Source organism: Chenopodium album, chromosome 10, assembly GCF_948465745.1.
Source record: "Chenopodium album chromosome 10, dcCheAlbu1.1, whole genome shotgun sequence".
Taxonomy (NCBI): Eukaryota; Viridiplantae; Streptophyta; class Magnoliopsida; order Caryophyllales; family Amaranthaceae; genus Chenopodium; species Chenopodium album.
The window spans coordinates 1,124,050-1,151,240 of NC_137843.1; the positions used below are offsets into that span (position 1 = coordinate 1,124,050).

Consider the following 27,191-nt stretch of genomic DNA (forward strand, 5'->3'; position numbering starts at 1 on the left):
CTCTAGGCACTCCAAATTTAGGAAAAATAGTTTTCTTGAAAAGCCTATGGACCACCTTGGCATCATTGGTAGGAGTGGCAATGGCTTCTACCCACTTGGATACATAATCTACGGCGACTAGTATATAACGGTTCCCTCTAGAAGAAGGGAACGGTCCCATGTAATCAACACCCCAAACGTCAAAAATTTCAGCTTCCAAAATCCCAATTTGAGGCATCTCATGCCGCCGCGAGATGTTGCCAGTCCTCTGGCAAGAGTCACAAGCCTGCACAAAAATGTTAGCATCTTTAAACATGGTGGGCCAATAGAATCCTGACTCGTTTATCTTGGCCACTGTTTTAGAGGGACCATGATGTCCTCCATAAGGTGAAGTGTGGCAGCTAGTGAGAATACCATGTACCTCCCATTCGGGGACACACCTGCGAAATAATCCATCTGCACACTCACGAAACAAAAAAGGATCATCCCAAAAATAATGTTTAACATCATACAGGAATTTCTTTTTTTGTTGGTAGGACAAGTCAAGAGGTAGAGTACCACCCACTAAATAATTTGCAAAATCGGCGTACCAGGGGTGTTGCTCTACAACTGCATACAGGTTGTCATCAGGGAATGAATCATCTATAGGGAGAAAATCCTTACCCTCATCATACCTGATTCGCGACAAGTGATCTGCCACAACGTTCTCTGCTCCCTTTTTGTCCCTTATTTCAATGTTGAAGTCCTGGAGTAAGAGAACCCACCGGAGTAGCCTAGGCTTTGATTCAGCTTTGGCTATCAAGTACTTTAAAGCTGCATGGTCAGTAAAAACAATAACTTTAGAACCAACTAGATATGATCTAAATTTTTCTAAAGCATAAATGACAGCTAAAAACTCCTTCTCCGTGGTGGCATAATTGACTTGAGCCTCATCCAAAGTTTTACTAGCATAGTAGATAGCATGTAAAACTTTGTCCTTCCTCTGTCCAAGCACGGCTCCTAGAGCAAAATCGCTTGCATCACACATGATCTCGAAAGGAAGACTCCAATCGGGAGAACATATGATGGGTGCCGAAATCAAAGCCTGCTTAATCCTGTTGAAAGACTCAAGACACTCGTCAGTAAAAACAAAAGGGGCATCCTTAAGCAAAAGCTGAGTCAGTGGTTTAGCAATTTTAGAAAAATCTTTGATAAAACGGCGATAAAACCCCGCATGACCCAAGAAACTCCTAACTCCCTTAACATTAACTGGGGGGGGGGGGTAATTGCTCAATCACTGAAATTTTAGCTTTGTCTACCTGTATGCCCTTATCAGATACAATGTGACCTAGGACTACTCCCTCTGTCACCATAAAGTGACATTTCTCCTAATTTAAGACCAAGTTGCATTCTTCACATCTGTTAAGGATTTTAGCTAAATTAATTAGACATGAATCAAATGAAGAACCATAGACACTAAAATCATCCATAAAGACTTCCATGATAGACTCTATGAAATCAGAAAAAATGCTCATCATGCAACGTTGAAAAGTAGCAGGTGCATTACATAAACCAAAAGGCATTCTACGACATGCAAAAGTGCCATAAGGGCATGTAAATGTAGTCTTTTCCTGATCTTCAGGGTGGATCGGAATTTGGAAAAATCCTGAATACCCATCCAGATAGCAAAAGAACTTATGGTTAGCTAACCTCTCAAGCATTTGATCAATAAAGGGGAGAGGGAAATGGTCCTTTTTAGTGGCGACATTTAATCTACGATAATCAATGCACATACGCCACCCTGTAACAGTTCTAGTGGGAATTAATTCGTTTTTATCATTTTTAACCACGGTCATCCCACCCTTCTTAGGAACCACCTGAACAGGACTTACCCATTTGGAGTCAGAAATAGGATAGATAATACCTGCATCAAGTAATTTCATAACCTCTTTCTTGACTACCTCTTGCATATTGGGATTCAACCTCCTCTGGGGTTGAATGCAAGGCTTGTAGTTGTCCTCTAGGTGTATCCTGTGCATACAAAAATCTGGGCTTATACCCTTGAGATCATCAATACTGTACCCTATTGCCCTTTTATGGGTTCGGAGAACCTCTAGAAGTTGGGAAGTTTGTGGGTCATCAAGTGCAGTACTAATGATCACAGGGTGCATTTCCTGCTCATCAAGAAAAACATACTTTAAATGAGAAGGGAGAGGTTTTAGTTCAGGTTTCTTTACCTCTACAGGTGTCGATTCCTGAACTAATTTTACTACCTTCTTATTTTCTTTGTCATCAAGTTCTTCTATGGCAAGAGCTTTCTCAATAATGTCCACCTCCTTGCTCCAGACACTCGCATCACCTGCAGACAAATTACCACAAAGTATTTCTTCTAAGGGATCCCTTGCAAGAATCTGTGTCAAGCTATTCTCACAAATATCATCCATTATATCAATAACATCAATCAAACAACAGTTTTCCTCTAGCATAGGACCTTTTAAAACCTTCCCTAAATTAAAAGTAATATTATCATCACCGACAAATAGGGTTAGTTTACCATTTTTAACGTCTATAATGGCTCCTGCAGTATGGAGAAAAGGCCTACCTAATATAATGGGTATTTGTGTATCCTCAGCCATGTCTAAAACAACAAAATCAATAGGGATGAAAAATTTACCAACTCTAACAAGGACGTCCTCTAAAATACCTAGGGGATATTTAACAGAACGGTCTGCCATTTGCAAAGTAATATTAGTAATTTTTAATTCACCCATATTTAATTTAGAACAAATAGACGATGGCATTACACTAACAGAAGCACCCAAATCACATAATGCTTTATCTATGAAGACATTACCAATATGACAAGGGATAGAAAAACTACCAGGATCCTTTAATTTAGGAGGAGATTTATTTTGTAACAATGCGCTACACTCCTCAGTAAAAGCTACAGTTTCTACCTCATTAAAGGCCCTCTTCCTAGTCAAAATATCTTTCATAAATTTAGCATATGCAGGAACCTGTGTAATAAGTTCAGTAAAAGGAACCGTTACCTGCAAATTTTTAACAACCTCCAGAAACTTACCAAACTGCTTGTCCAACTTAGTCTTTAGTTGGCGATTAGGGAATGGTAATTTGATAACTGGTGGTGCTTCCCTACTCTCCTCCTGGGGTGCATCCTTCCCTGAGGTTGTACCCTGCAATGAATCATTAGCATCAGGAATTTTACCCTGCAGCCCTGCAGGGGAAATTGGTAAAACGGAATCAGGATTAGCAATATTAGTTAATTCAGGTTCATCCTCTTTGGGCATCAGGGGCCCATCGTAGTGTGAACCACTCCTTAGGGTGATTGCATTAGCATGATCCGTAGGTTGAATTCCCTGCGCTGGTAAAGCTCCCTGCTGACGAGATTGAAGGGTAGAGGACAATTGGGCAATTTGGGTGTCCATGACTTTATTATGGGCTATAATAGAGTCAATCTGTTGGTCTCTGCTCTCCATATGTTTTTGCATACTGGTCAGCATTGCCCTAATTTCTGATAAAGCAGGGTCAGAAGATGTAGTAGGGGGCTGTGATGGGGGTTTCTGGTTAGCATGAGGGTGGTAATATTTCTGCTGCGGAGGGGGTGCTTGTTGTGGTTGTTGTGGAGGTGGAGGATTTTGAACATTGGTGCTACGGTAAGATAGGTAGGGATGGTTCCGGTAGCCAGGATTGTTGGAATTGGAGTATGGGTTATTTTGCTTGTAGGTTTGAAAAGCATTAACTTGCTCCATTGAACTCCTGCAATCTTGTTCATAATGACCTACACTTCCACAATTTTCACAGAAAGCATCATTAGCATTATTAGAAACAGCAGAAACATTAGCAACAGAATTAGGATTGTTAGTAGTAAGATTATCTAGTTTCTGACAAATAGAAGTAAGCTGGGCTTGCAATAAAGTGACTGAATCAACATGATGTTTTCCCTTGTTAGCAAAACATCTAGCATTCCCATATTGGGAATTATGGATTGCCATATCTTCAATAACCTGACCTGCATCATCAACATTTAAATTCATAAATCTACCGCTAGCTGCGGAATCTAAAATTGTCCTAGATGCATTTCCTAAACCATTGTAAAAAGCTTGAATCAACTGCCACTTCGCCAAATTGTGGTGGGGACACTCTCTCTGCAGATCCTTGAATCTTTCCCAAGCTTCATATAATGCTTCATCTGTCTCTTGGGCAAAATTCTGGATAGCGCTTCTCAATAAAGCTGTTTTCTCTGCAGGGTAATATTTATTATAAAAATTCAACGCAAGAGTCTCCCAGTTAGTAATACCAAGTGCAGCTCTATTCAAACCATTGAACCATAATTTAGCTTTTCCACATAAAGAAAAGGGAAAAAGAATCTCCCTGATTTGATCCTGCGTTACCCCATTCTGCCTAATAGTATTGCAGTATTGACAGAAATCTGCAATGTGAAGATTAGGATCTTCACCCTTTGCTCCACTGAATTTCTTTCTTTCTATCATCGTTATGAATTGGGGCTTGATCTCGAACTGGACTCCCTCGAGATCGGGTGTAGGAGAAAGATGTGGGAAATCCGTCAGCGATGGTTGCGAATAATCGCTAAGCTTGCGAGGTGGAGGTGGTGGTGGTGTACCCATGTAGACACCCATTTGTGTCTCCCCAAAACCAAACCCAGTGATGAATACCTTTTGCGTCAAACTATAATCGAATGAGGTGAAAGTGTGAAAAGTCAAGTGTTGCGGTTAGTTTTTATTAAAATCCTTCTCTCTGTTTTCGAAAACCCATTCTATTTTATAAAAACGTCCATTTCAGTTTATTTTGATCCATGATAAGGTTCCAATAATGGTGTAGTTGGATGGGGCTTGAAAATACCTTTCCAACGATATATTATAAGCCCAATTCCGATGAATAATGAGGAAGTTATGGCCAAAATACTAAATTGGGCCCAAACCGGATTTTACCTACGACCCAATGATCATGAGGAGGGTCCAAAGGTTTAATCCTATTCCTAAACTAATTAGGATTGATTAGAATCTTCTATAAGTTTCTAAAATATCTTAATTATCCTTTTTTGAAAAGATAAGATCATAGAATTTGATTTGAATATAAACTTTCCTTTTTTAAAACTCTCCTAATTCTATTCGGATTTAAAGATGTTCAAAGATAGTCAGATATTATTTTCGTGCCTCATATTTTTTATCCAAATTTTATATGGTTGGATAGATCTTGAAATTATCTTTCCAATGATATATTATAATAATAAATCCGAGCTATAACGAAAAAGATATTAAAGATATACGAAACTCTATCCAAAACTGACACCCTTTCACTATTTCGTCCATATCTTTTTATCTACAAAATATTTTAATCTGATTCCAATTGCATTAGAAAGTATACTTCAAGAGCTTTCCAACGACATATTATATGACTTATTTGAACTTCTAGATCAAAAGATATGATTAAAACAAAATCCGCAAAAAACTGTCTTGTCGCGAAACGACAGTTTTGTCGCCTCGCGACAGACTCTGTCGCCTGGCGACAAGATAAATCTTTGGCGACAAGGTCGGTTTGATTAGAGACAGCGTGGAGTTTTATTCCTTATTAAATTCTATGATTTTTCGGACTGTTTTCTTATAAATAGGGTCCGAACCTCTGTTTTTTATTCATCATCTCTCATCAATTCTCTTTCTCAATTCTCTCTATCAACACTCTTCCTTAATTCTTTCTTTCTCTCTCTCTTTCTAAACTAGCTTTTTACAAACAATATTCCGCATTCACTAGACTTAGAGTCTCTTAGCCAAGTTCGAAGTTGCCTTCGCCCTAGACGTGCAAGGGTTGACAATTTATGAGGGTTTGGTCCAAAACTAGTCAAAACTTTATTCAATTTGATTTCAATTTAATTCTTTAATTGTTGTTTATTGATTTTCATTGAAGTTTACTAACTTGTGTATTTTGTTATTAGAAAGAGGTACGAGGCTTCAAAGTAAGTAGATTAGCTTACTCTCTATTTCTTTCACAATGTAGATTGCATGCTTATTATTGTTAATTCCTAGTATCATGTTAGGATGCTTTTAATTTTTTCTAATATCATGTTAGTACCATGTTAGGTTTAAAGCTTTGATCTTTATTGTTTAGTGACATGCCAGGGTTTGTTATTAATATTGTTAGTATCATGCCTAGGATCTTGCTATTATTATCAAGCTTTATTATGTCTTATCATGTTATTATCATTATTTATTATTATGATGCTTATGTTGCTTGATATATTTTGTTATTGCTTGATCAAGCCTTTTATGCAGGTTTAAAGGGAATTTGTACTTGAAATCACGCTTAATAAGATAATTAATAATTTGGTTTAGGCTAATGTGATTTTAAGTCAAGTGATCGCCAATAATAGATTTGTTTGTGCATTAATATTCAACCAACATAGATAAACAGGGTAGGTTTAATATAATGTTTGTATGTTATTCGAAAAGCGCACATGAATACGAGCAGAACAAAGTAGAGGCCTATTTTATAGGGCGGGTCCTTTCTTTTGTAGATTGGATTCGTACCCTCATCCCCGGACCCTGTTTGGTTCAAGACCTTATGGAGTATTTGACGGTCCTTTGGATTGTCTTTTGGGTTTACAAGTTCCTAAAACTTGTTGGCGACTCTGTTTGCTCTTTGTCTTTCCCTTTGGAACGCCACCGTACTTTAGTGTATGATCACAGTGGGGTTCAAGTTTGGGGTTATCATGATGCTTGAAATATTCCCTACAACCCATCTCTAGTTCTGAATCAATAGAATGCTCCGAATCACTAGAAGTAGGTAATGGATTTCTAGGAATATTATTACTCCCAGAACCTGCTAGGATCTGCCTGTAAAAATTCTTCTGTCTATGAAACGAGCGTTCGATCTCAGGATCGAATGGAATGTAACCTGATCTGGAACACCTGGGCATAAACAAAGAACTAAAAAGACAGATATTAGAACTACCTCAAAGAACTAATGTCCTTTGAGGCAAAAGGGAAAAATAATCTAAACTACAAAAACAATTAGAAATAAAAATAAAACCGTTTCCCCGGCAACGGCGCCAAATTTTGACAGGCTAAAGTCGTATCACCTAATCAAAAATAATTACCTAAGTCCACTAGCTTATGCAGATAGGGAAGTAGGGTCGAATCCACAGGGAAACTAGTCTTTCTACTCCTAATTAATTAATATAGTCTAAATTATTAAAGTAACCAATATTTGTTGTGATTATAAATTATACTACGAAGATTATGAGTAAAGAGAATAATTAAGGAAGAAATCAATAATAATAAAGCCTAGGGCATAGGTTCACTAATAAACAATATTCCAGGGTAAAACACAATAATCAATCATCAATGCATTAATTAATCAGATCATAAAGGGCTTTCGCTACGTATTACAATCACATAATTAATTTACCGGTATTAAATCTCATCTCTCGAATCTCGACCTAACCATTTATAAATTAATCCGCCTATTGAAACTAAGCCTAAACATCAATTCTCATCTCTCGAATCTCGAATCAATATTGCTAAACTCATACAATTAAACCTGGCCAAATCTAATTGCATAGCATTTAAACAATCAATAGGAAATCAATTAAGCATCAATGATCAACAATCATAAAATTACCCTTTCATATTATTTATTAGATCCCCATAAACCTTAGAAGGAAAACTACTCAGACATAATTAAAACTAAGCAAAACATAATAATTAAACAAGACATGAAGAAATTGAAAGAAGAAAATACTGAGATTAAATAAGAGAGAAATCGTACCAAGACGGCGGAATTACAATTGAATTAAGAAACAAGAGAGAATAAAAGTCTAGAGAGAGAAAGTTGAGTAGAGAGAAGGAAGAGAATAAAAACTAGAGTAAGAGAATTATGAAGAAGTCCTAATCTTACCCAATAAAATTACATTAATACTAAGCAAGAATTATTCGCTAAAACAAAACTGAACGGAAAACACTAAACACCTAAAATTACACGCGCCCGGTCGGGCAAGGGGCCGCCCGACCGGGCCCGCCTTTTTCTTCCTCAAATGCCTTCTCGCGCCCGGTCGGGCAGTGGCTCGCCCGACCGGGCCCGCCTCCTTTGCCTCAGATGTCTTCTCGCGCCCGGTCGGGCGCGCCTCCGGGCGCGGGACCCTTCAAGATGTTGCTCCGCCCCGCCCGGCCGGGCGCGCCTTTGGGCGGAGAACCTGGTCCGGGCCGCTTCTCTTGGGCCACCAAAACCTCGATTGGGCCTCTTTTCCTCGGCCCAATCCGAGTTTCCTCCTTGGATCTTCATACTCGAGCCCTTAATCACCGATTTGATCCCTCCAATCGGTCTTGGGCTATCGAACTGGGTCGCGGTCTTCCAATACTTGTAGATGCTCCTCGGAAAACCCGGGAAAATGCTCCAAGTACGCAAATTCCTACAATACTCAAGCAAAACTACCAAAGCACTGGAAAACACAAATTAGTAATAAAAGTGGCTCGTAGGAGCCAAAAACACTACTAATTACGACCAAGGGACGGGGATAAATATATATATATAAAATGAACACATCACATATATGTGCTATCTGAAAAAATCATTCACATATTGCTCTGGTTGGTCCACTTTGTTCCAAATGGCCACCACAGCATGTTTGCATGGTATCCCACTAACTTGCCATGCATTACAGAAGCATGTTCTGTTTACCAAATTAACAACATACTTAGTTTGAGTTGTCCCATCCCTCACTCCATAGCAAAAACCACCATCCCAGAATGCATTACAACCCCTTGCCCATATTTTATGCTTCTCTAGTTGCTGTTGGATTCTAGGACATAAACTGAGATCCCTTTCCTTGATCATGTCCCTTTCTTGTGTAATCTGTCCATTAGGCTCTCTCTAATGTCTTCTAATATGCTGATTATTGGCTTATGTCTCCATTTCAGTATATATGCATTAAAAATTTCACTCATATTGTTGTCTACACTGTCACAACATGACATAGGTGTGTAGAATGCCCTACACCATTTCTTATAATTTCTTTTCAATAAATCCTCTGCAGTATCATTTGAAAGGTCCCTCATGACTTGTAATTTTGCCAGAAAATCATTTTCGGTTGTAGACTTTAGAATTATCCAAAATTGCATCCTAAACTCCAAGCTACCCCCAAACACCCCCTAAAGTTGCAATAGATATGTCTTGCATATACCCTGCTCTCAGCCTATGGAAAAACCTCTGCAATTGCAGCAACCAAGCCCTTTTGCTGATTTGACATAAATGTATACCTTGCCCCTTCTTCTGTTCCCAAATCAGCAGCAAGTAGGTGTAAGAACCAACTCCAAGTTTCAGTGCTCTCAACACCTACTACTGCCCATGCTAAGGGGAACATTTGGTTGTTTTAAATAAGTATTAAAACCAATAATTGCCCCCCATAAGGAACCTTTAAAAAGCACCCATCAAGTGATATAAAAGGCCTGCATTATAATACCACGTATTTTTATACGTATTTTATTTTAAATAAGTATTTTGTGGGGTATTTAAATAATTTGAAATGAATTATTTATGACATTTTAATTATTTATTTTAAATAAGTTTGGAAATATTTTATAAAAGGAAAGTTTTAATTAATAAATTATTTTATTAAGTTGGGGTTTAATTTAGGAAAGTTTTATTTTAGTAAAGTTTAATTAGGAAAGGGATTAGGAAAGAGTAAAAAGGGAAAGTTTAGGTAAGAAGGGTTTCTAGAGAAAGGGGTATAAATATTCAACACTTGGGCAAATTAAACTTTGTCTAGAGTGGAGAATACCCAAAGTAAACTTTCTCTCCCTTCTCCTTTATTTTTCTTCTTTTTCTTTCTTTTTCCCCTTCCCCTTCCCCTTTTCGACTCACCACCGCCGGCACCACCACCATCGATGGGCCGCCGGCCACCAGCAGCACCAGCCACCAGCAGCCTGGCAGTAGCCGGCTGTGGTACCGTGCTACTGTCCGGCATCCCCTTTTCGGAAAAAAAATTAATCTTTTTATTTTTCTTTTGTTTAATCCCAAATCTAATTATAAATTATGAGTTTTGTGATGATTTTATGATGATTGATTTTAAGTATGGTGTAAATTAATTTTCAGATTTTAATTCTAATTAAAAAGCCCCAATTTTTGAAACCCTAGATTTATAAATAATTGATTATTGAAGGAATATGATTTAGGGTGGTTTAAACCTTTAATTTAAGGGTTTTAAAGTATAATTACAGCAAGTTTTTATTAATTAATATTGCTGGAATTTTTGGTAGTATGCTAAAAATTAAGTTTCTTGACAGAATTTTAACTACCTATTAATTTGGATTAAAGTATGAGGTTTTAAAATAATTTTCAGCTTGTTTTAATTAAATTATTAGTGGTTTAATAAGAGTATATATTGCTGGAAATTTGTGTGGAGTAGATTTTAATGCCCTATTATGATTTTGGTTTGTAGGAGACTTTAAAGTGAGTGATTTCTATTAGTCATGGCGATTTTAATATCGTATTCAAGGTACGTTCGCGTACTTAGCATATTTTTTATGATGTAGTAACACGCTAGGCTTGATTAATTAATCTCAAGTAGTATCATGCTAGATTATGATTGGAAATTGTGATTTAGTTGATATTGGCAATTGAATTATGAAGCATGATTTATTTGTGATGGATAATGATTTGAAAATAGTCGTTTGGCATGTTGAATATGAACCACACTTTTATTTATGGTATGATAGAAAGCATGTTGAATTAAATTACATGTTTAATTTGGTTTGGAATATTGAAAGGAATTTTATTATGGTTCATATAATTTCTATTGATGCTATAAACATGAGAAATGAGCTATTTAAGTGTCTTTATACACGAGGATTAAATTATATTTTGGTGCCTTAGTGCACTTAAGGTGTTCCTAACACCGAGGGATGAGATTTTTAGCGCATTATGCGTTTAAGGTGTCTTTGACACCGAGCTAGATTTAAAAAGGGTTCAACATTAAATATTATGTGGTCACTAATTATTCAAGAATTAAATTGGAATGTTTAATTGTTTGGATAATTGTAATGTTTGATTTTGTTATGGTTTGAAAGTCATCATCAAGTTTAATAATATGTAAATAATGTAAAGTGAAAAAGATTACGCACCAAAACTCTTGGAACGTATATACCTTGAGTATGAACATATGGGGGGATTTATGGGGTTTTAAATTTAACCATAACTTCTACTAGGAGTACAGGACGCTGTATTTTCCTTTTATTATTATGCGTAGGAATTCCTCCACTTACGAGTGGTTCTTTTATACTGGCACAGTTAACTCCCGTGTTAGTACCCCTTTATTACGGCAAGTTAGGGGGGAAACATGTTCGATGCGTAATCAATACTAAATAAATTATTATTTACTTAGTTGAGAAGTTTTGTTGTATGTTGCGTGCTTGTAAACAGGTGCAACGAGGTAAGTTGTGTGTTGATAGGTGAAAGCATGTTAGTGTGTTTAATTACGCTTATGTACTCAGCTTTGCTGATTGTGTGTTTGTTGGCCTTGTCTTTACCTTGGCCCTATGATGACCCATTTTTAATGAAGAGTAATGGAAATAAGTAGAGAGAAGCTTTTCAGGTGATGAAGCATATTCATGATGGGCATGAGTGAAGAGCGAATCATGCTAGTTTCCATAAGTTTATGATATGTTTATTGCTTTAATTATTTTATGATATTATTGTTTGTGAGGCTAACGCAAAGGTTTTAATTTGGTTTGGTTTTATTAAGGGCCTACAATGGTTCCAAGTTGTAGGTTGACTTTGTTTTACTTTGATTGACTTTACTTTCGTTGGTTGACTTTTAAGTTGAGTCGTTTTGAATGTTTTTAAAAATAGTTTACCGCTGTGTGTCTTTGATAGTTGCCTTAGCCATTTTCACAGTGGTGGTAATGTCTTAGATTTTCCTATTTTGAGTTTTAAACAGAACAAAACAATTATTTTAAAAGAAAGGAATTTCTAGAGTGTTACACGCATCCACATAAAAGACCTTTCCTCAAAGCCTCAAAACAAATGTATATCCTGTAAAAAACAGTCCCATTTAACTTGAGCTTGACTATATTCCCCCTATTGCTTCTTAATATCTCTGCTGCATACCTAGGTAGCAATCCATATTGCTCCTTGCACTCACCCACAATAAGAGATTGCCCTCTTCTCTTAGCCCTATGAGCCAAGTACCTACTAATCCTAATGCCCCAATCTAACCAAACAGTCTCCATAAGGTCATGTAACCTCATGTAAGGGTTGACTTTGAACTGTGTGTTGTACTACTTTGCAATCCAAGAGGCTGACATTTTCTTTACCTTAGAGGATCTGCCACATGTATGTTGACCAACATGAGATTTGACACAAAACTTTGTTTTATTTTTATCCCAAGAGGCCCAGATTCTCCATGGACACCCTTTGTCCTTGTGCTCACAAACTGCCCCTACCCTCATCTTATCATTCTTATGAAATGGTATGTTTCTTCCCTGTTCCATTGAATGATTTCTAATGGCCTTTTTAAAACTGGATGGGTTATCAAATGTCTACCCAGGATAAAAGACTTGGGATTGGGGTTTTTCACTCTCCATGATCCTAACACTTGACTTAACATATTTGTTGGAAGGTGGAGCAACTAAAAAACCACAATCACTGTCATCATCATCTTCATCAGGGCTATCTAGCTCATCAAACCCCTCAAAGTCACTCCCTATTTCTCCCAAACCCTTATATGCAGCTACCTTCCTCAACATCTCCAACTCATCCTCATAAGAAATCACATTTTTTTGTCATTGGCTATCTCACACCTTGCTTGCACAAACTCCTTATCATCATATCAGTCCCTTCAGTATCATAGTCTATATCACACTACTAGAATCCGAGCAAATAACGAAAGATTTTCTACGATAGTTAGCAAAACTGTCGTAATTTTTTAATTTTACGACAGTTTTAGTAGCCGTCGTAATGTTACGACGGCTTTTTAAACTGCCATTGATTTACGACAGTTTTTGGCCAATTAAACTGTCGCAATAGACAGTAAAAATAATAATAAAAAAAATTAATATTTACGACAGTCATAAACTGTCGCAAATTACGACGGTTTTAAATTTTTTTTAATTTGCGACAGTTTATGGCTTTCGTAGAATTGATTTTTTTAATGGGTATTTAAATTCCCAACAAGCTAAGCCCACACCAAACCCTAATACTTTTCGCCCTCATTTCTCATTTCTCCTTTCTCGTTTCATCTTTTCTCTCCTCTATCCTCTCTCCTCTTCCAGATTTTCTATTTCTCTAATCTTTTCCCCTTTTCTCCTCTTCTCTTTTCTCTCTTTTTCTATCTCATCTCTGTTCCTCATCCTCTTTTCCTCTGCTTCTCATCCTCCTTTCCGCTCTTTCTCTCATTAAAAATAATGGAGAAGGTGGCCAAGTGAAATTCGTGTGTTTGAGGTTATATTTCGTGACATTGAGGTTTTTTTTTGTCAAATTTGACCATAAAAATTCCAGATTTGGAGTTTTTATGGTCGAATTTGACAATCAACGCCCAAAGAAAAGGAAATTTTCGAAGGTATGTTAAATTTTTTTGTTTTTTTCGTTTTTGTTATTGTGGTTTTTGTTTATATTCTAATATTTTTGGTCTAAATTCATTATTTTGTGCTTGTATTGCCTTTTTTATTTTATTTTTCGTTTGTTGTTCGTTCATTTTCGTTTGATTTTGTTATGTTTCGTTTATTTTCTTTTGATTTATTGTGGCCTTTTTGTTCAAATTTGTACTGTTTAGATAATTTATGCTTTTTCTTTCATTTTTTGTTCAATTTTTTGTGAATTTCCGAAGGTATGTTAAATATTATGTATTTTTTGTTTTTATTATTGTGGTTTTTGTTTATTTGCCATTTTTTTTTAATTTTTCGTTTATTCGTTTATTTTTTTTATTTGTTTGATCTTGTTAATTTGTGGTTTTTGGAGTTGTTGGATGTTGGATTTTTTTGGTTTAATTTCAGATCTAGGGTTGTTTATGGGTTTTAATGTCTTTTGTGGGTTAATTTGGTGGTTTTCGGTGGCGGTTGGTGGTGGTTACTGGTTAAAGGAGGGATGATGTGGTTGGGTTGGGGGTTTTGTTTTTTTTTTTTTATTTTTTTTTTATTTTTTGCGACGGCTAGCCATCGTCAAAGTTTGTTTTTGCGACAATTTTCATGGCTGTCGTAGTTGTTGCGATGGTTTTAAGCTGTTGCAGATTAATTACAGCGACAAAAAATTAAACTGTCGTTGAAATTAATAAAACCGTCGTAAAAAAAGTTTTCGACAACCAAACTGTCGTAAAAATGAAATTTTACGACAATTGATACAACGACAAACTAATTACGACAGTTGACTGTCGCAACTATTTTTTGCGACGGTTTTTGCTATTTTTGCGACAGATTTTGGCTATCGCAAAATAGCTTATTTCTTGTAGTGTCAGCTTGGTCATGCCTAGGAATTGTTGAAACTAAGACTTAAGTGAAATAATATTAATGGAGATAAACAAAAACTGATTTTATTAACTCACCGCTACACTACGAGAATACAGAGATACTTGAATATAAATAGCATATGGAATAACAACCTAAAGCTAATAATTAGGAGCATGATCTTATCTAACTAACCCACTATGCATGACTCCACTAACAGTAACAATGACTACTCCCACGTAATTAGCCACTAACCATTTACTTCTAAAGACTCTAACTTATCAATAACATTTAACAAATTCACCTAAAAAATAGCTAGTTACTTTGAATCAATCCAACAGGAATATGGTCATGTTCATGCAATTTCACTCCTTCCCTTGGCCTCTCAATAGGCTCATCATCTTCCACATTATCTCTTGTCAACAAACTTATAAAAGTACCCTTCGTCCTAAATTCTGAAATAAAGGAGTGATAGGTTCCTGATGCTCTATATATATATATGAATGGGCTTGTATTGTAGAAGTAAGTTCAAGAAAGGATCACATATATTTTTCTCAAAACCTAGGTACCTAATCCCTGAGTTAAAATCTTTCCTAGGATCTAAGAAATGGACCTTAACAATGTCATCATATCCCAAACCATCTATTAAATTCTTCACATAGTCAGCATCTACAGTTTCAGGAATATCCTCAAAGACATTTATTTTCCCCCCTAAGTAAAATGATTCACAACCAATTTGCCACTGACCACCATGATGTATAATCAAACAAGCTTTTAATTCCATAATCTGACAAAAGAATGGACAGCTTTTAGCAATGGCAAATCAACTAAGTACACAAATTTACTACCAAGTAACGAACATGAACATGAATGTCATAAATTAAATCAAACATACAATTATAGCTAAATGCAAAATAGATTAAGGTAAAGTAAACAGAATAATAGCATTCATATTCATTAATATAATCAACATAATTGTCATTACAAAATACCCTACATTAGGCTTCATTGAATTACATACAATTGCATCATCCTAGATCACTAAATGAAGACTAATTTGGTTAAGTTAGATCCTACATTGTCATAGCAGTGACATACCCAAAAAAAAACATCATGAATGTCGCATTCAACCTACCTACATACATTCCAAGCTATGACAATGGCAAAAGACTATCTAAACCTTCCATTAACAGCACAAAAACTAGCTGACACCATAAGTAAAAAACTACCCCTCTACCACCCCACCTACAACCTCCCAATCCTCCTTGAATAGAAGTGGAAAGCCATCGAAATACACTGTCATGTCTTTCTCAATCCACGCAAAGAAGTCCCTCCCAAAGTTGTAGAGGATGTCATTAAGAACCCAATCCCTCAACTCATTCCTACAGTGCGGACGGTATGGCAGGTAGGGTGCAATGTGCCTTAGGGTCCACCATAGTTGCCACTTCCAACATACCCTTTCCACACTGAGCTGGTCCACTCAATTGAGTTTGGGGAACACGTGCATCACCAAGACATCCGGAGTTCCCATCAGTGGGTGTGCATCTTCCAAAGCATCCATACCTAGGTTATTAGGTGAACACATATATTAGAATCAGAGCCGTCTCCGGAAATTCTGTGGCCCTGTCCTAATTATAAAAATTGGGCCCAGATTGAGTCAATTCTTAAATTTTTTTTTTTTTTTATTTTTTTTTTTTACGTTTTGCACAACCAGAATCATATTTCCTAATTTTAGGAGCCATAATTAAAAAACAACAATTTATATTTCAGAAATAAAAAAAATTATGCATAAATTAAAATAACAAAAATATATATATATATAGATAGATACAACCTGCTCTTTAATCAAGTAATCAACCTCTGCACTCCACTACTCCAAATTTACTGAACAAGAACAGTTCGCCAGAATTTTGAGTGCTTCCATTAACGTTTTTTCCACATTTTGAATTAAGTTAAAATTGAAAGAAAACTGAAGATTGTAATATTTTGTGGGTATTGCTTGATCTTGAAATTGATATAAATAAATAAAAATTTGGTTGTTAATATCAATTGAATGTCATTGATTCTAATAAGAGTATAAATTGCTCTTCAATTTTGCCTAAAAAATAGAGAAAAAATTAAGTGAATTGGAGATAATTAGGCAAATTAGCCGTTTAGGAGTGATAATTGTTGAGTGAATTTAATTTTATTTTGGAAATTAAAAGGCAAAAGTCAAACATTGAATTTTGGATAGGAAGATTTTTTGGGTTTTGGTTTCGAAATGGAGGTTTATGGGGAAGAAGATGAATAGGTAGAGTAGATTTTTTTTTTTTTGAGTCAGCGATTATTATTTTTTAAATTGTGGGCCCCTGATTTTTGGGGGCCCTGTTATGTGTGTGAGAAAAAACCGGCTTAAAGTCGGGCCTGATTTAGAATGGCCGTTTTAAGTGATCACATTAAAAAAAATAGAGCATACAAAACCCTAATCTTTAGTGTAAAACCCTAACTCAACAAAAATCACACAAAACAACAACAAATTACATGCGATTGCAGAGAATAACAAAGTGAAGCATAATTTAAGTAGATCAACACAAAAAATTTCAAGTTTTTCCACATTTTCATGAAACCCTAACTCGTTTACGAACACAAAAACAGGGTACGGTTCAAAATACAAAAAAAAAAAAAACTTGAAATTGGGGATGATCTAACCTTCAGCTGATGTCAAAGACTCAATTTTTGCTTTCTTCTGCGCTGATGATTCTCCGAATTCCCACCCAGACATACCAATGGAGCTCGTATTTTTTGACTTGTGTTTGAGATGAAAATGACTAACCCTTCAACTCTTCTAGAGTATATAAAGAAGGTTTCACCTTGCCAAAGGATGAATTTGCATAAGGAATAGAAATCAAAACGATGAGTTTTGGTTAAAAGGATTTCATTTGGGCCACATGGCTTCTTTAGGTCCCTAAACTTTTCTTCATCATGACAATTGCCAACTTACAAATAAATAATATTTTTAAAATAAAAAAACTGACAAAAAAAAAAAAGAAAAAAAAAATTGCTGACTCAAGGTCCCTAAACTTTTGCTGACTAAGCCAGGTCCCTCAACCTTTTGGTCAGAAACACCAAGTATGGTGGTTGAGGGACCAAAAATGCACAATTGAAAGTTGAGGGACTAAAAGTGCACAAATACGAAAGATTAGGGACCGTATTTGTGCTTTACTCAAGAATTAAGCTAAAATACGGTCCTTGAACTTTGGTATTTGTAGCATTTTAGTCCCTTAACTTTCAAATGAGGCAAAATGGTCCCTCAACCACCAATGACTCACTTTTTAGGTACAAATTATCTGACTAAGCATAGGTTAGGGACCTTGATGCACATGTGGCAATAAATTTATTGATTTTAAATGCAAAGTTTAGGGACCTTTAGCTTATGAGTTGGCATTTATTAAATTAGAAATAAAAGTTTAAGGACTTATAGGGTGAGGTGGCTAATGTAATTATTATAAGCCAATTTTTAGGGACCTTAAAGGGACACATGATGCTCCCATACAAGAGTGATTGTAAGTTTTAACCCCTAAGTGTAATTTTGTTCAATTAAACTAATTTCATTTCAACTAAACCAATTTAATTTTAGTAAAAATTATTTATTTTTTAAAAATATATAAGTGAGATAATTTACGCGTGAATGTATGGTCATCGCCATTTACTTCAGTTAAACACATTTAGTTAATAATCTAAGAAAATTATTATTTTCTCCTAGAAATTAACACAAGAAAAAAGAAGAAAAAAACGAAAGCCCTTAAAATTGTCTTACATAAAACCCAAAAAAATTGAAAATCATTTAGAACAAAAAACAAATAGAAAAAAAAAACCTTGAAATTGACACACAAAAACCCAAAATTGACATACAAGAAAAAAGAAGAAAAAAACGAAAGCCCTTAAAATTGTCTTACATAAAACCCAAAAAAATTGAAAATCATTTAGAACACAAAACAAATAGAAAAAAAAAACCTTGAAATTGACACACAAAAACCCAAAAAATTGAAAACCTTTTAGAACATAAACTCATGAAAAAATAAATTGTCAATTAATGAGAAAAGTGGGGTGGTATTATTTTTATTCTAGTTTCATAAATTTATTTAGTTTTACATTATAAAGTTTGGCTTTGTCTTACTCACTCACTTCTAAAACACATTATATTTTTTGATTTTATTTATTTTTATTTAAATTAATTTTGGTGTGTGAAATATATAAGGGGTTAATTAGGAGTTAGGATTTGAGGATGTGTGGTTAATGAGTTTAGGTGGGATATATTGTATAAAATTTGATTACGAAAAACCGGTAGGAAGTAAAGGAATGATAAAAATATATCATAATCATCAAATTTTATTAGCAATTTTTATTCTTGCCAACTCACTTTATAAATATTTGGTTAAAAAACTCACTTTATGAATTCCTAAGCATTTGTTTATATTGTTTCAAAAAAAAAAAAAAAAAAAAAACCTTTTGTTTGTATTTAATTTAATTAGTTGACTATGATCTAACAACTCCCTAAACTTTTGCTTGAAAAAAATAAGTATAGTCCCTAACTTTGCTGACTCATCGCTGGAAGTCCTTGAACTTTGGCTTTGTTGACACTGACATTCCTAAACTTTGCTGATTAGAAAGTTCCTGCACCAGAAATGGTGAGGCAAGGGTGGTTGAGGGACCTTTTTGCCTCATTTCAAAGATGAAGGACCAAATGTGCTACTAATAACAAAGTTGAGGGACCGTATTTTAGCTTAACTCATCAATTATGCAAGAAATAGTTCAACCCCAATGAAACATATTATACAACTTCAATAAACGTGAGTGCGCTATGAGCATTGTGCACCATAGTGCACCAACTTATTTGCAATCTTCTCTACAATTATATAGATTTCAGTTATCCTAAATTATTATCATCATATGACATAAACACAAGTGTTGCTAATTGAGAGTCGATCATGAGCAGAGGGTTGCTCGACTCAAGCTTGTTAAGGTTTCGAGTCGACTCAAGTTGATCACAAGTTGCTCGTTTAAAGGTTTATGTATAAATTTTTTCTGCTAAAGTGTGTTAATTTAAATTTATTAAGTGTTAAGGTAAACTTTTAATTTTGTAGATAGTTGAATAAAACAAGTTAATTCGAGTGAACACGAGCTAGTTGGAGTCAAGTGAACACAACTCACATGAATGGCAAGACAAGCCATACAACACAAAATTATGTTTGTGAGATTTTCTAATTTATAAGGCAAGATAAGGGGTCGAATCTCGCGCTAACGAGATTTGTAAATCACCCCTCAAGTTGGCTTAACAATGCACACCAAATTTAGAGCGGAAGATTGCATGCACCTTCATCTCTGATTCTTTGTCACCTTGTACTATGAGTCTCAAAAGAAAAGGGCATGTCGGTACCATCATTAAATTACCAAATCAAATGTATTAATCATTACTTAAATTGTCTAATTTTTTTAATACAACAATGGAATGTTTGAAGCAGCAACCTTCAACTGTTCATCACGAATCAGAGGCAATCCCAGTGCAGCAGCAACCTATTATATTCCTCAATTTTTACTTCTTAAGTGAGGTTAGTATTTTACTATGCAGTAATTAAATTAAGATTTTAGACTTTTTGGGTGTAATTTTTATATTATATTTCTGAATTGGTAATTCAAACAACTTTACAGTGTCAAGTCACTGCCTAATATTGACATTTTCTGAGTTGTTGGTTTGCTATTCATTCATTCAACAATATAATATATTAATCTCCCCAAATTCGAAGACTTTTCATTTGAATTATAGTGCGCTCCAACGTTCGAGTTGAATTTACCATCCCCGTGAATTATTTTTTTTAAAAATTTTTGTAATTTAACGGTAACTCGACAAAAACATGTTCATAAATCATGTGAACAAAATTAAACTAAAATCCCCCTTCTTTTTCCATTTCAAAAAAGTTGCAACCTTTTCATTTCAATTCTATACAAATGATGAGATTATTACCTTTTTCTTAACCACTTATAAATATCCGACCAAATGAGTTTATAATTTTATCACCCTCAAATTTTATTCTGATTTTTTTTCTTTTCATCATTATTTCTTCTAGTCTAAGTGAAGATTCAAAGAATCAAAATTTTTTAACAACCCGTGTTGTTCACTTTACAGCCTTTTCCTCTGTTTTTTTCTCTGTCTTCATTCCCTGCCAAAAAATTCACACATTCTAAATTTAAATTTTGATCTTTGCAAATCATCAAATTCAAATTACAACCCACTTCTAAAAATGCAAAATTTAAGATGGGTTCTGAAGCTTTTGCTGATTCTTTCATTATTTGGTCAATTGTCCAAATCCCAAAATCATGAAACTGTAATCCCAAATTGTAATGCAGCTGATAGAGCTGCACTTCTTAGCTTCAAATCAAAAATAATCAAGGATACTACGGGAATACTCGAGTCGTGGACCGGCTCCGATTGCTGCGGAGGAAGCTGGGAAGGAGTTGAATGTAATCCTTCAACAGGAAGAGTTACTGCATTACAACTGCAGAAGCCTTCTGACAGTGACAGTATCAGTGATGATATTTTCATGGCAGGAACATTGTCACCTGATTTAGGTAACTTACAGTTTTTAGAAGTGTTAGTGATCAGTGGAATGAAACACATTACAGGAAACATTCCTGATACAATCACCAATTTAAGACACTTATCACAGCTTGTCCTAGAGGGGAATTCGTTTGTGGGGCCCATCCCTTCCGGCCTCGGTCGTTTATCATCCCTTAAAACACTCATGTTAGACGGTAACCGTCTTAGAGGTCAATTGCCAACCAGTTTAGGTAATCTCAAGGGTCTCCTACAACTAAATTTAGGAAAAAACTTGCTTTCTGGTCCTATCCCACCTACTTTTAAAAACCTTCAGGGTCTGCAGTTTCTTGATCTTAGCAGAAACTTACTGTCAGGTGTAATTCCCGAATTCATCGGGCAGTTTCGTAATCTGACATTCATAGAGCTTTCTAATAACCAGCTTTCCGGTCCAATACCGGTATCATTCTGCAGTCTTACTGCACTTTCAGATGTTTCTCTTAGTGGAAACCAGCTTACAGGAAAAATTCCTGACAAAATTGGAGGTCTGAAGTCACTTACTAGTCTTTCCCTCAGTAATAATCATCTTACAGGTCAAATTCCTGAGTCTCTTGCTAGTTTAAAGAATTTATGGTACCTAAATTTATCAAGCAATGCACTCCAAAATCCTTTGCCAACTTCTTTTGTCAAAGGTTTAGGCTTGCCTTCTTTGCTGTCAATTGATTTGTCATACAACAAACTTAGTTTAGGGACAGTTCCTAATTGGATTAGGACCAGAAAACTTACTGCTGTTCATTTAGCTGGTTGTGATCTTAAAGGGACTCTTCCTACTTTCATTACACCTACCTCTTTAACCTCTATTGATTTCTCCAATAATCATTTCATAGGTGGTTTCTCAACTTTTTTAGCAAAAATGTCAAACTTGCAGTTTCTGAAGATTTCCAAAAACCAACTCAAGTTTGATGTTTCTAGCATTGTCTTACCTAAGGGGCTATCATCTATTGATCTCAGCTCGAACCAGCTCTCCGGTCCACTTTCGGCTTTCATCAACAACCACGCAACCAGCTTCCTAGAGGTTATTGATGTCTCAAGGAACATAATTTCAGGCACTATTCCTGAATTTAAAGAAGGGCTGTCACTGAAAGTTTTAAACATTGGGAGTAACAAGATTACAGGGCATATACCAAACTCAATCTCAAACTTAGTTGAGTTACAAAGATTTGATATACGCCGTAATCAAATCTCCGGTACCATCCCCTCAAGTTTAGGACTACTTGTGAAGCTACAATGGCTAGAACTGTCCATCAACCGCCTCACCGGAAACATTCCAAACAGCTTGCTTGGAATTGTTAACCTGAGGCATGCTAATTTCAGGGCAAACAGATTGTGTGGAGAAATACCTCAAGGCAGACCATTCAATATATTTCCTGTTGTAGCTTATGCACACAATCAATGTTTGTGTGGAAAACCCCTGCTTCCTTGCAAGAAGGAGAAGAAGAACCCACCTAAAATGGGCCAGTAAAACTAGCTGACTCTTCTTGATTGATAAGATACTCAAATATGATTTCCGCTTATATTGCTAACATGATGCTTTTCATGTGGCAGAGTAGTTATTTATATTCTTTCCTTGATATGTTTGCCTCACAAACATCCTACATTGTACTTTCATTATATTATAAAATTATCTATATTTTTATGTTCAAAAATGTTCGGTTGCACAGAAGCCGACTCTATTAGGCTAACGGTTACTTATGTTTAATATTTTTTGACCACTTAACTAACTTTTTTCATTCCATATGACAAAATGTCGTTTATAGAACATACTTGTATATGCTACGAATTACTGTATTATTTACCATTAATGTCCTAAACCTTTAGGAACAAGTCTAATATATGCTTTGTAGTTGCGTATTTTGTATAGCCAATCTTCCCAATACATAGCTGCATTGCTGAGGCATAATCAGAGATTATGTTCGTCGCTGATTAACTAATTTTTGAAAGCGCGGTTAATTATCATGCTATGCATTCCTTTTCCTCTTTGTAAAATCTAAATCAACTCACGTTGAAGCTATCATATTGAAAGATATGTTTGATTCTTCATGAAAGTGGATGTTTCAATTGAAAATCCAGAGTAAGCTGTTTGTTGTATCTTGTATCTGTAACAGGAGTCAGGACTCAGGAAAGGAAACTGAAAGTTAATCACAAAAGACAGAAGAGAACATGCCAAAATCTTGACCTGAGCACCACTTATTACGAGTATCAGTTTTTAGGAGGGGATCTCTGTATCATTTATGTTCATAATACTCCAAATTACATTAAATAACTCTTTTAATGAAAGTGAACTAACATGTTTATTGCAAGTCTTAACTTAAGTTTGTTATGGGTCTTGTGCAATAAACTAGTGTAAGACTACATAGAGTCTCAAGTTGAGTTGATTTTTAAAACTCAACTCAAGACTCAACCCTGCCAAGTGTTCTTTTTTTATTGGTTGATTTTTTATTATATTTTATATCATCCTCAAAAAATGTTTGAAGATATTTTTAGTGAATCTAAAATGGATTCTTGAGGATAAAGTGTTAAGGTAAAGAAAATCTTATGAAATCAGGAGGAAAGCTCTAATCACTTGCACTATCTTTCACTCTTATTTTTTGCTAACATATGAGTAAATCAAAAATCAAACTTGCGCATTGACATATATGTCAATTTTAACTGTATCAATGTTGAAACTCATTGTAACACACTTGTGAGTGTTCCGCATTGAAAAAAGAGGAGAGATGATTCCACTTTATAAAGTAGAGGGATACCTCCTACTATTGCCAATTGATTTTAGTATAAAAACTCCTAAACCTTGTTTGTGGACCAAACTCTTCTCCTCCATGTTCGAATTATCTAGATCCATTTCATATTATTTTGAAATTTAACAATCAAATAGTAAAACTTTAATCAAGAAAAAGAATAAGCCACAAATTAGTGCGGTTTAAACTTTTTTGGTGAACAGTTATGCAACGGCCTACAAACTAGAATACGCTAGGCCCATATTGTTGTTTGTCACTTTCTTTGTCACCTTTAGATTTAGGTGCAATGGGTGCATGTTTGCCAATTGCCGCTACGAATTTAGGCTTTAACCACCTATCATCATTATGGCCCGATTGAATTGTCAACTAGCCAAACCAACTATCTAAAAAGCAATTTTTTTTTTTTAAAAATACTTTTTTTAACTGATTTTTTTATTCTCTCTTTTTAACGTCAACTATGTAAATTGCCAATCCAACAATATAAATGCTTTCCGAGGCACTTTTAAGTTGATATCTTATGTATCAAATTATTTTATTCAAAAAAAAAAAAAAAAAAAAAAAAAATCAAACTAAGTTACAAAAAAGTTATATAAAGTTATTTTGTCTGAAATGGGTGCAAGTTTTCATAGCTAAATTGATTATAAGTTTGTAACTTATTTTGCATGAAATGGTCAAAACCTTTTTTAGTACTCCATTCTTTTTCAAAAATTCGGCACATTTGGCTTAATTTTAGTTCCAAAATAATCAATTCATTTGCATTAAATTACCCATTAATTTGCAACAATATTTGTGCATAATTAGCTTCTCCATATAAAATTTTGTTTTTCCATGTACTTTATTACTTTCTCTCTCTACTTTTTTTACAAACCCAATGTAAATTTATCTTTTCAACATACTTTTAATTCTTTTTATTTAACTTTCTTAACACCCGTGAAATCAGCCTAAAAAAATCGTTTTTTCGGAGACGGAGGGAGTATAAATTTATTTTATACTTGACTCGTAATAGCTAAATAAGTCAAAATATGTTAAGGATAATACAACTTTATAACATCCCTTAAGAAGTGGTGAAAAATCAATCTAAGAAAAGTATAAAAGAGTTGATACTTTGATTTGAAGGGCGATGAAGTACTAATAATATTCAATGAAAGTCACGTGGGTAGGGGGTTGCAATTGTGCATCTAGCATTATTTGTAAGTTACACATTTCATACACACGCGTCTTTCCTTTTTCCTTTTATAACTTCATCCCTCTCCATGTAGCTTTAAGAGCTTTGTTCTCTTTAGCTTAATTTTAATAAAATTCAGTTTAGTTCATTTCAGATTCAATTAGTTCACTTTAATTCAGTTTCTGATTTTTTTCACTAATAAAAAATTTATTTCAGCTCTATTCAGTTCAGTTCAGCTCCAATCAGTTTAGTTCAGTTCAATAAATCAAAACAGACCCTAATTTTTCAGTTCCTGAACTTTTTTCTCTAATAAAAAATTCATTTCAACTCTATTCAGTTCAATTCAGCTCCAATCAGTTTAGTTCAATTCAGCTCAGTTCAGTAAATCAGAACAGACCCTAATTTTATCTCATTTCTTTGTTGAAACTCCGAGTATGTTATATTCACTTGATTTTAACTTGTCTTATATATATTTATTATAACTTGTTAATTTACTTGAATTTATCTAACTTGTTAAACCTTATTATACTCTTATCTAAACTTATTTTATCTAATCTTATTTTTACTAAACTTATTTTATCGAACTCATTAGATAATAAATGAAAATAAGGCAAACAACAAGTCCACCCTTTATACCCTCCAATTAACAAGAAAAATAAATGAAAATAAGGCGAATAAAAGTGGCCTTTCTTTTATACCCTCCAATTAACAAGAGAACAGACGAAGAGGGGTTGGAAGTTTGATGTTTGGCTAAAAGTTGTCAAGTCAGGATTGAGGACCGAGTCAACCCCATCAGCCTGGCAATTGGGAGGACAATTTGGACTATTTAAAGCCAAACGGTAAAGAATCCATGTACAAAAGATTTTTTATTTTTGTTTATGTACTACTGTAGTACTTTTCAAGTGACATAAATGCCCTTTTGGATTTTTGGTTTCTTGTGAGACTTAATTTGATTCTTTAATTTGGGTGAGTTCGTTCGTTCGTTCTTTGACTTGATTTCACATGATGTACAAACAGACGTACATACAGATACAGTCATACAGTACTCATTTGCTAATTTGGGATTGAGTGGAATATTTGTGTTACTTTGACCCTTCAACTTAAACTGGGTTTTAGTTAGGCTTGGAATTGGGGCTCAATCCATTAATAACTCACTATATTGTCACAAATCATACGAAATGTTGTCGGCTTTTGTGGTACTCGTACATACTTGTATATATCATTACTATCGCAAAGAGTACCGTGCTCCATTGCAATGCTTTTAGAGTTATAATCAACGCATTATATATGTACGCGATTTGTGAATACATATGTGTTTAATGCATGAATCATGGAGTGTAGGATTATATTACAATGGTTTGAGATTTTATGCATTATCACTTGTTGTAAAGTGTGAGAAAGTTTATTTGAACTCATTTTATGTAATATTTGCTTGAATAATGATGCTTAATCTTACTTATTTCCTCTAACTTTATTACTCTGCATAATTTTTTTTTAAATATTCTGTAGTTTATTTGATTTAACTTTTATATTTGTCAATGCATAACTTTTACAAATAATTTCCGTATATTTGATTATCTATAAGTCTAATAAAAGTTGTAACAAATTAAAACTAATAGTCGTATTTTTAAAGTAAATAAAGCGATGATAATTGATAAATATACTCCGTATCAAGATTTCATATGACTATGTATCTGCTGGACAGAATAGAGGTGAAATGAATATTTTATGAGAAAAAAAATTAGAAGCTAAACTGAATTGAACAGAAGTGAACAGACCCTATGTTTCTTTCACGCGTAAGTCACAAAAAAATTCAAAAGGTCCGTATGTTTGAGAATTGCTTCAAAATGGTGGTTAGGTAAACTAAACAAAGGTACTTTCTAATTAGACATCATACTTGTTACATATTGTTTTGTTTTATATAGAAATGAGTTTGAAGCACATCCGATCCTAAAGCCCACTGAACATGTCAAACTTTCAAGCGAGGGTTTGGGATATCTTCGTAAAGGAACTTCATAACATTTTCTTTAATGACCAATCATGTTATATCATCTACAATTAAAAACTAAGTTGAATTGTCATGAATTATTCCAAGTTTCACCAATCTTTTTCACCATTAATCTCATACCTTGGTTATTAATTTATTATATATGGAAATAGTGTTCAATTTCGGATTTTTCTAAAAATTGGTGATTTTATGGAAATTAAAGGTCAAAGTTTTACTAATTCTATAA

General features: G+C 34.6%; 1 protein-coding gene and 1 non-coding gene across 2 annotated transcripts; both read left to right on the forward strand.

Moving 5' to 3' along the window:
• Positions 1-4,101: 4,101 nt before the first annotated feature.
• Positions 4,102-4,208, forward strand: LOC145565925 (small nucleolar RNA R71). Its single transcript, XR_014095275.1, has one exon. It is a non-coding gene; the product is annotated as a small nucleolar RNA R71 (small nucleolar RNA).
• Positions 4,209-20,513: 16,305 nt separating this feature from the next.
• On the forward strand, positions 20,514-22,657 carry LOC145563031 (uncharacterized). Its single transcript, XM_081623436.1, has one exon. The coding sequence runs from the start codon at positions 20,705-20,707 to the stop codon at positions 22,517-22,519; it is 1,815 nt and encodes a 604-aa protein (XP_081479562.1). The 5' UTR covers positions 20,514-20,704; the 3' UTR covers positions 22,520-22,657.
• The last annotated feature ends 4,534 nt before the right edge of the window (positions 22,658-27,191 follow it).

Excerpts from the sequence above, each read along its gene's own strand:
- LOC145563031 (XM_081623436.1), top strand. The coding sequence starts at position 20,705 with ATGCAAAATTTAAGATGGGTTCTGAAGCTTTTGCTGATTCTTTCATTA.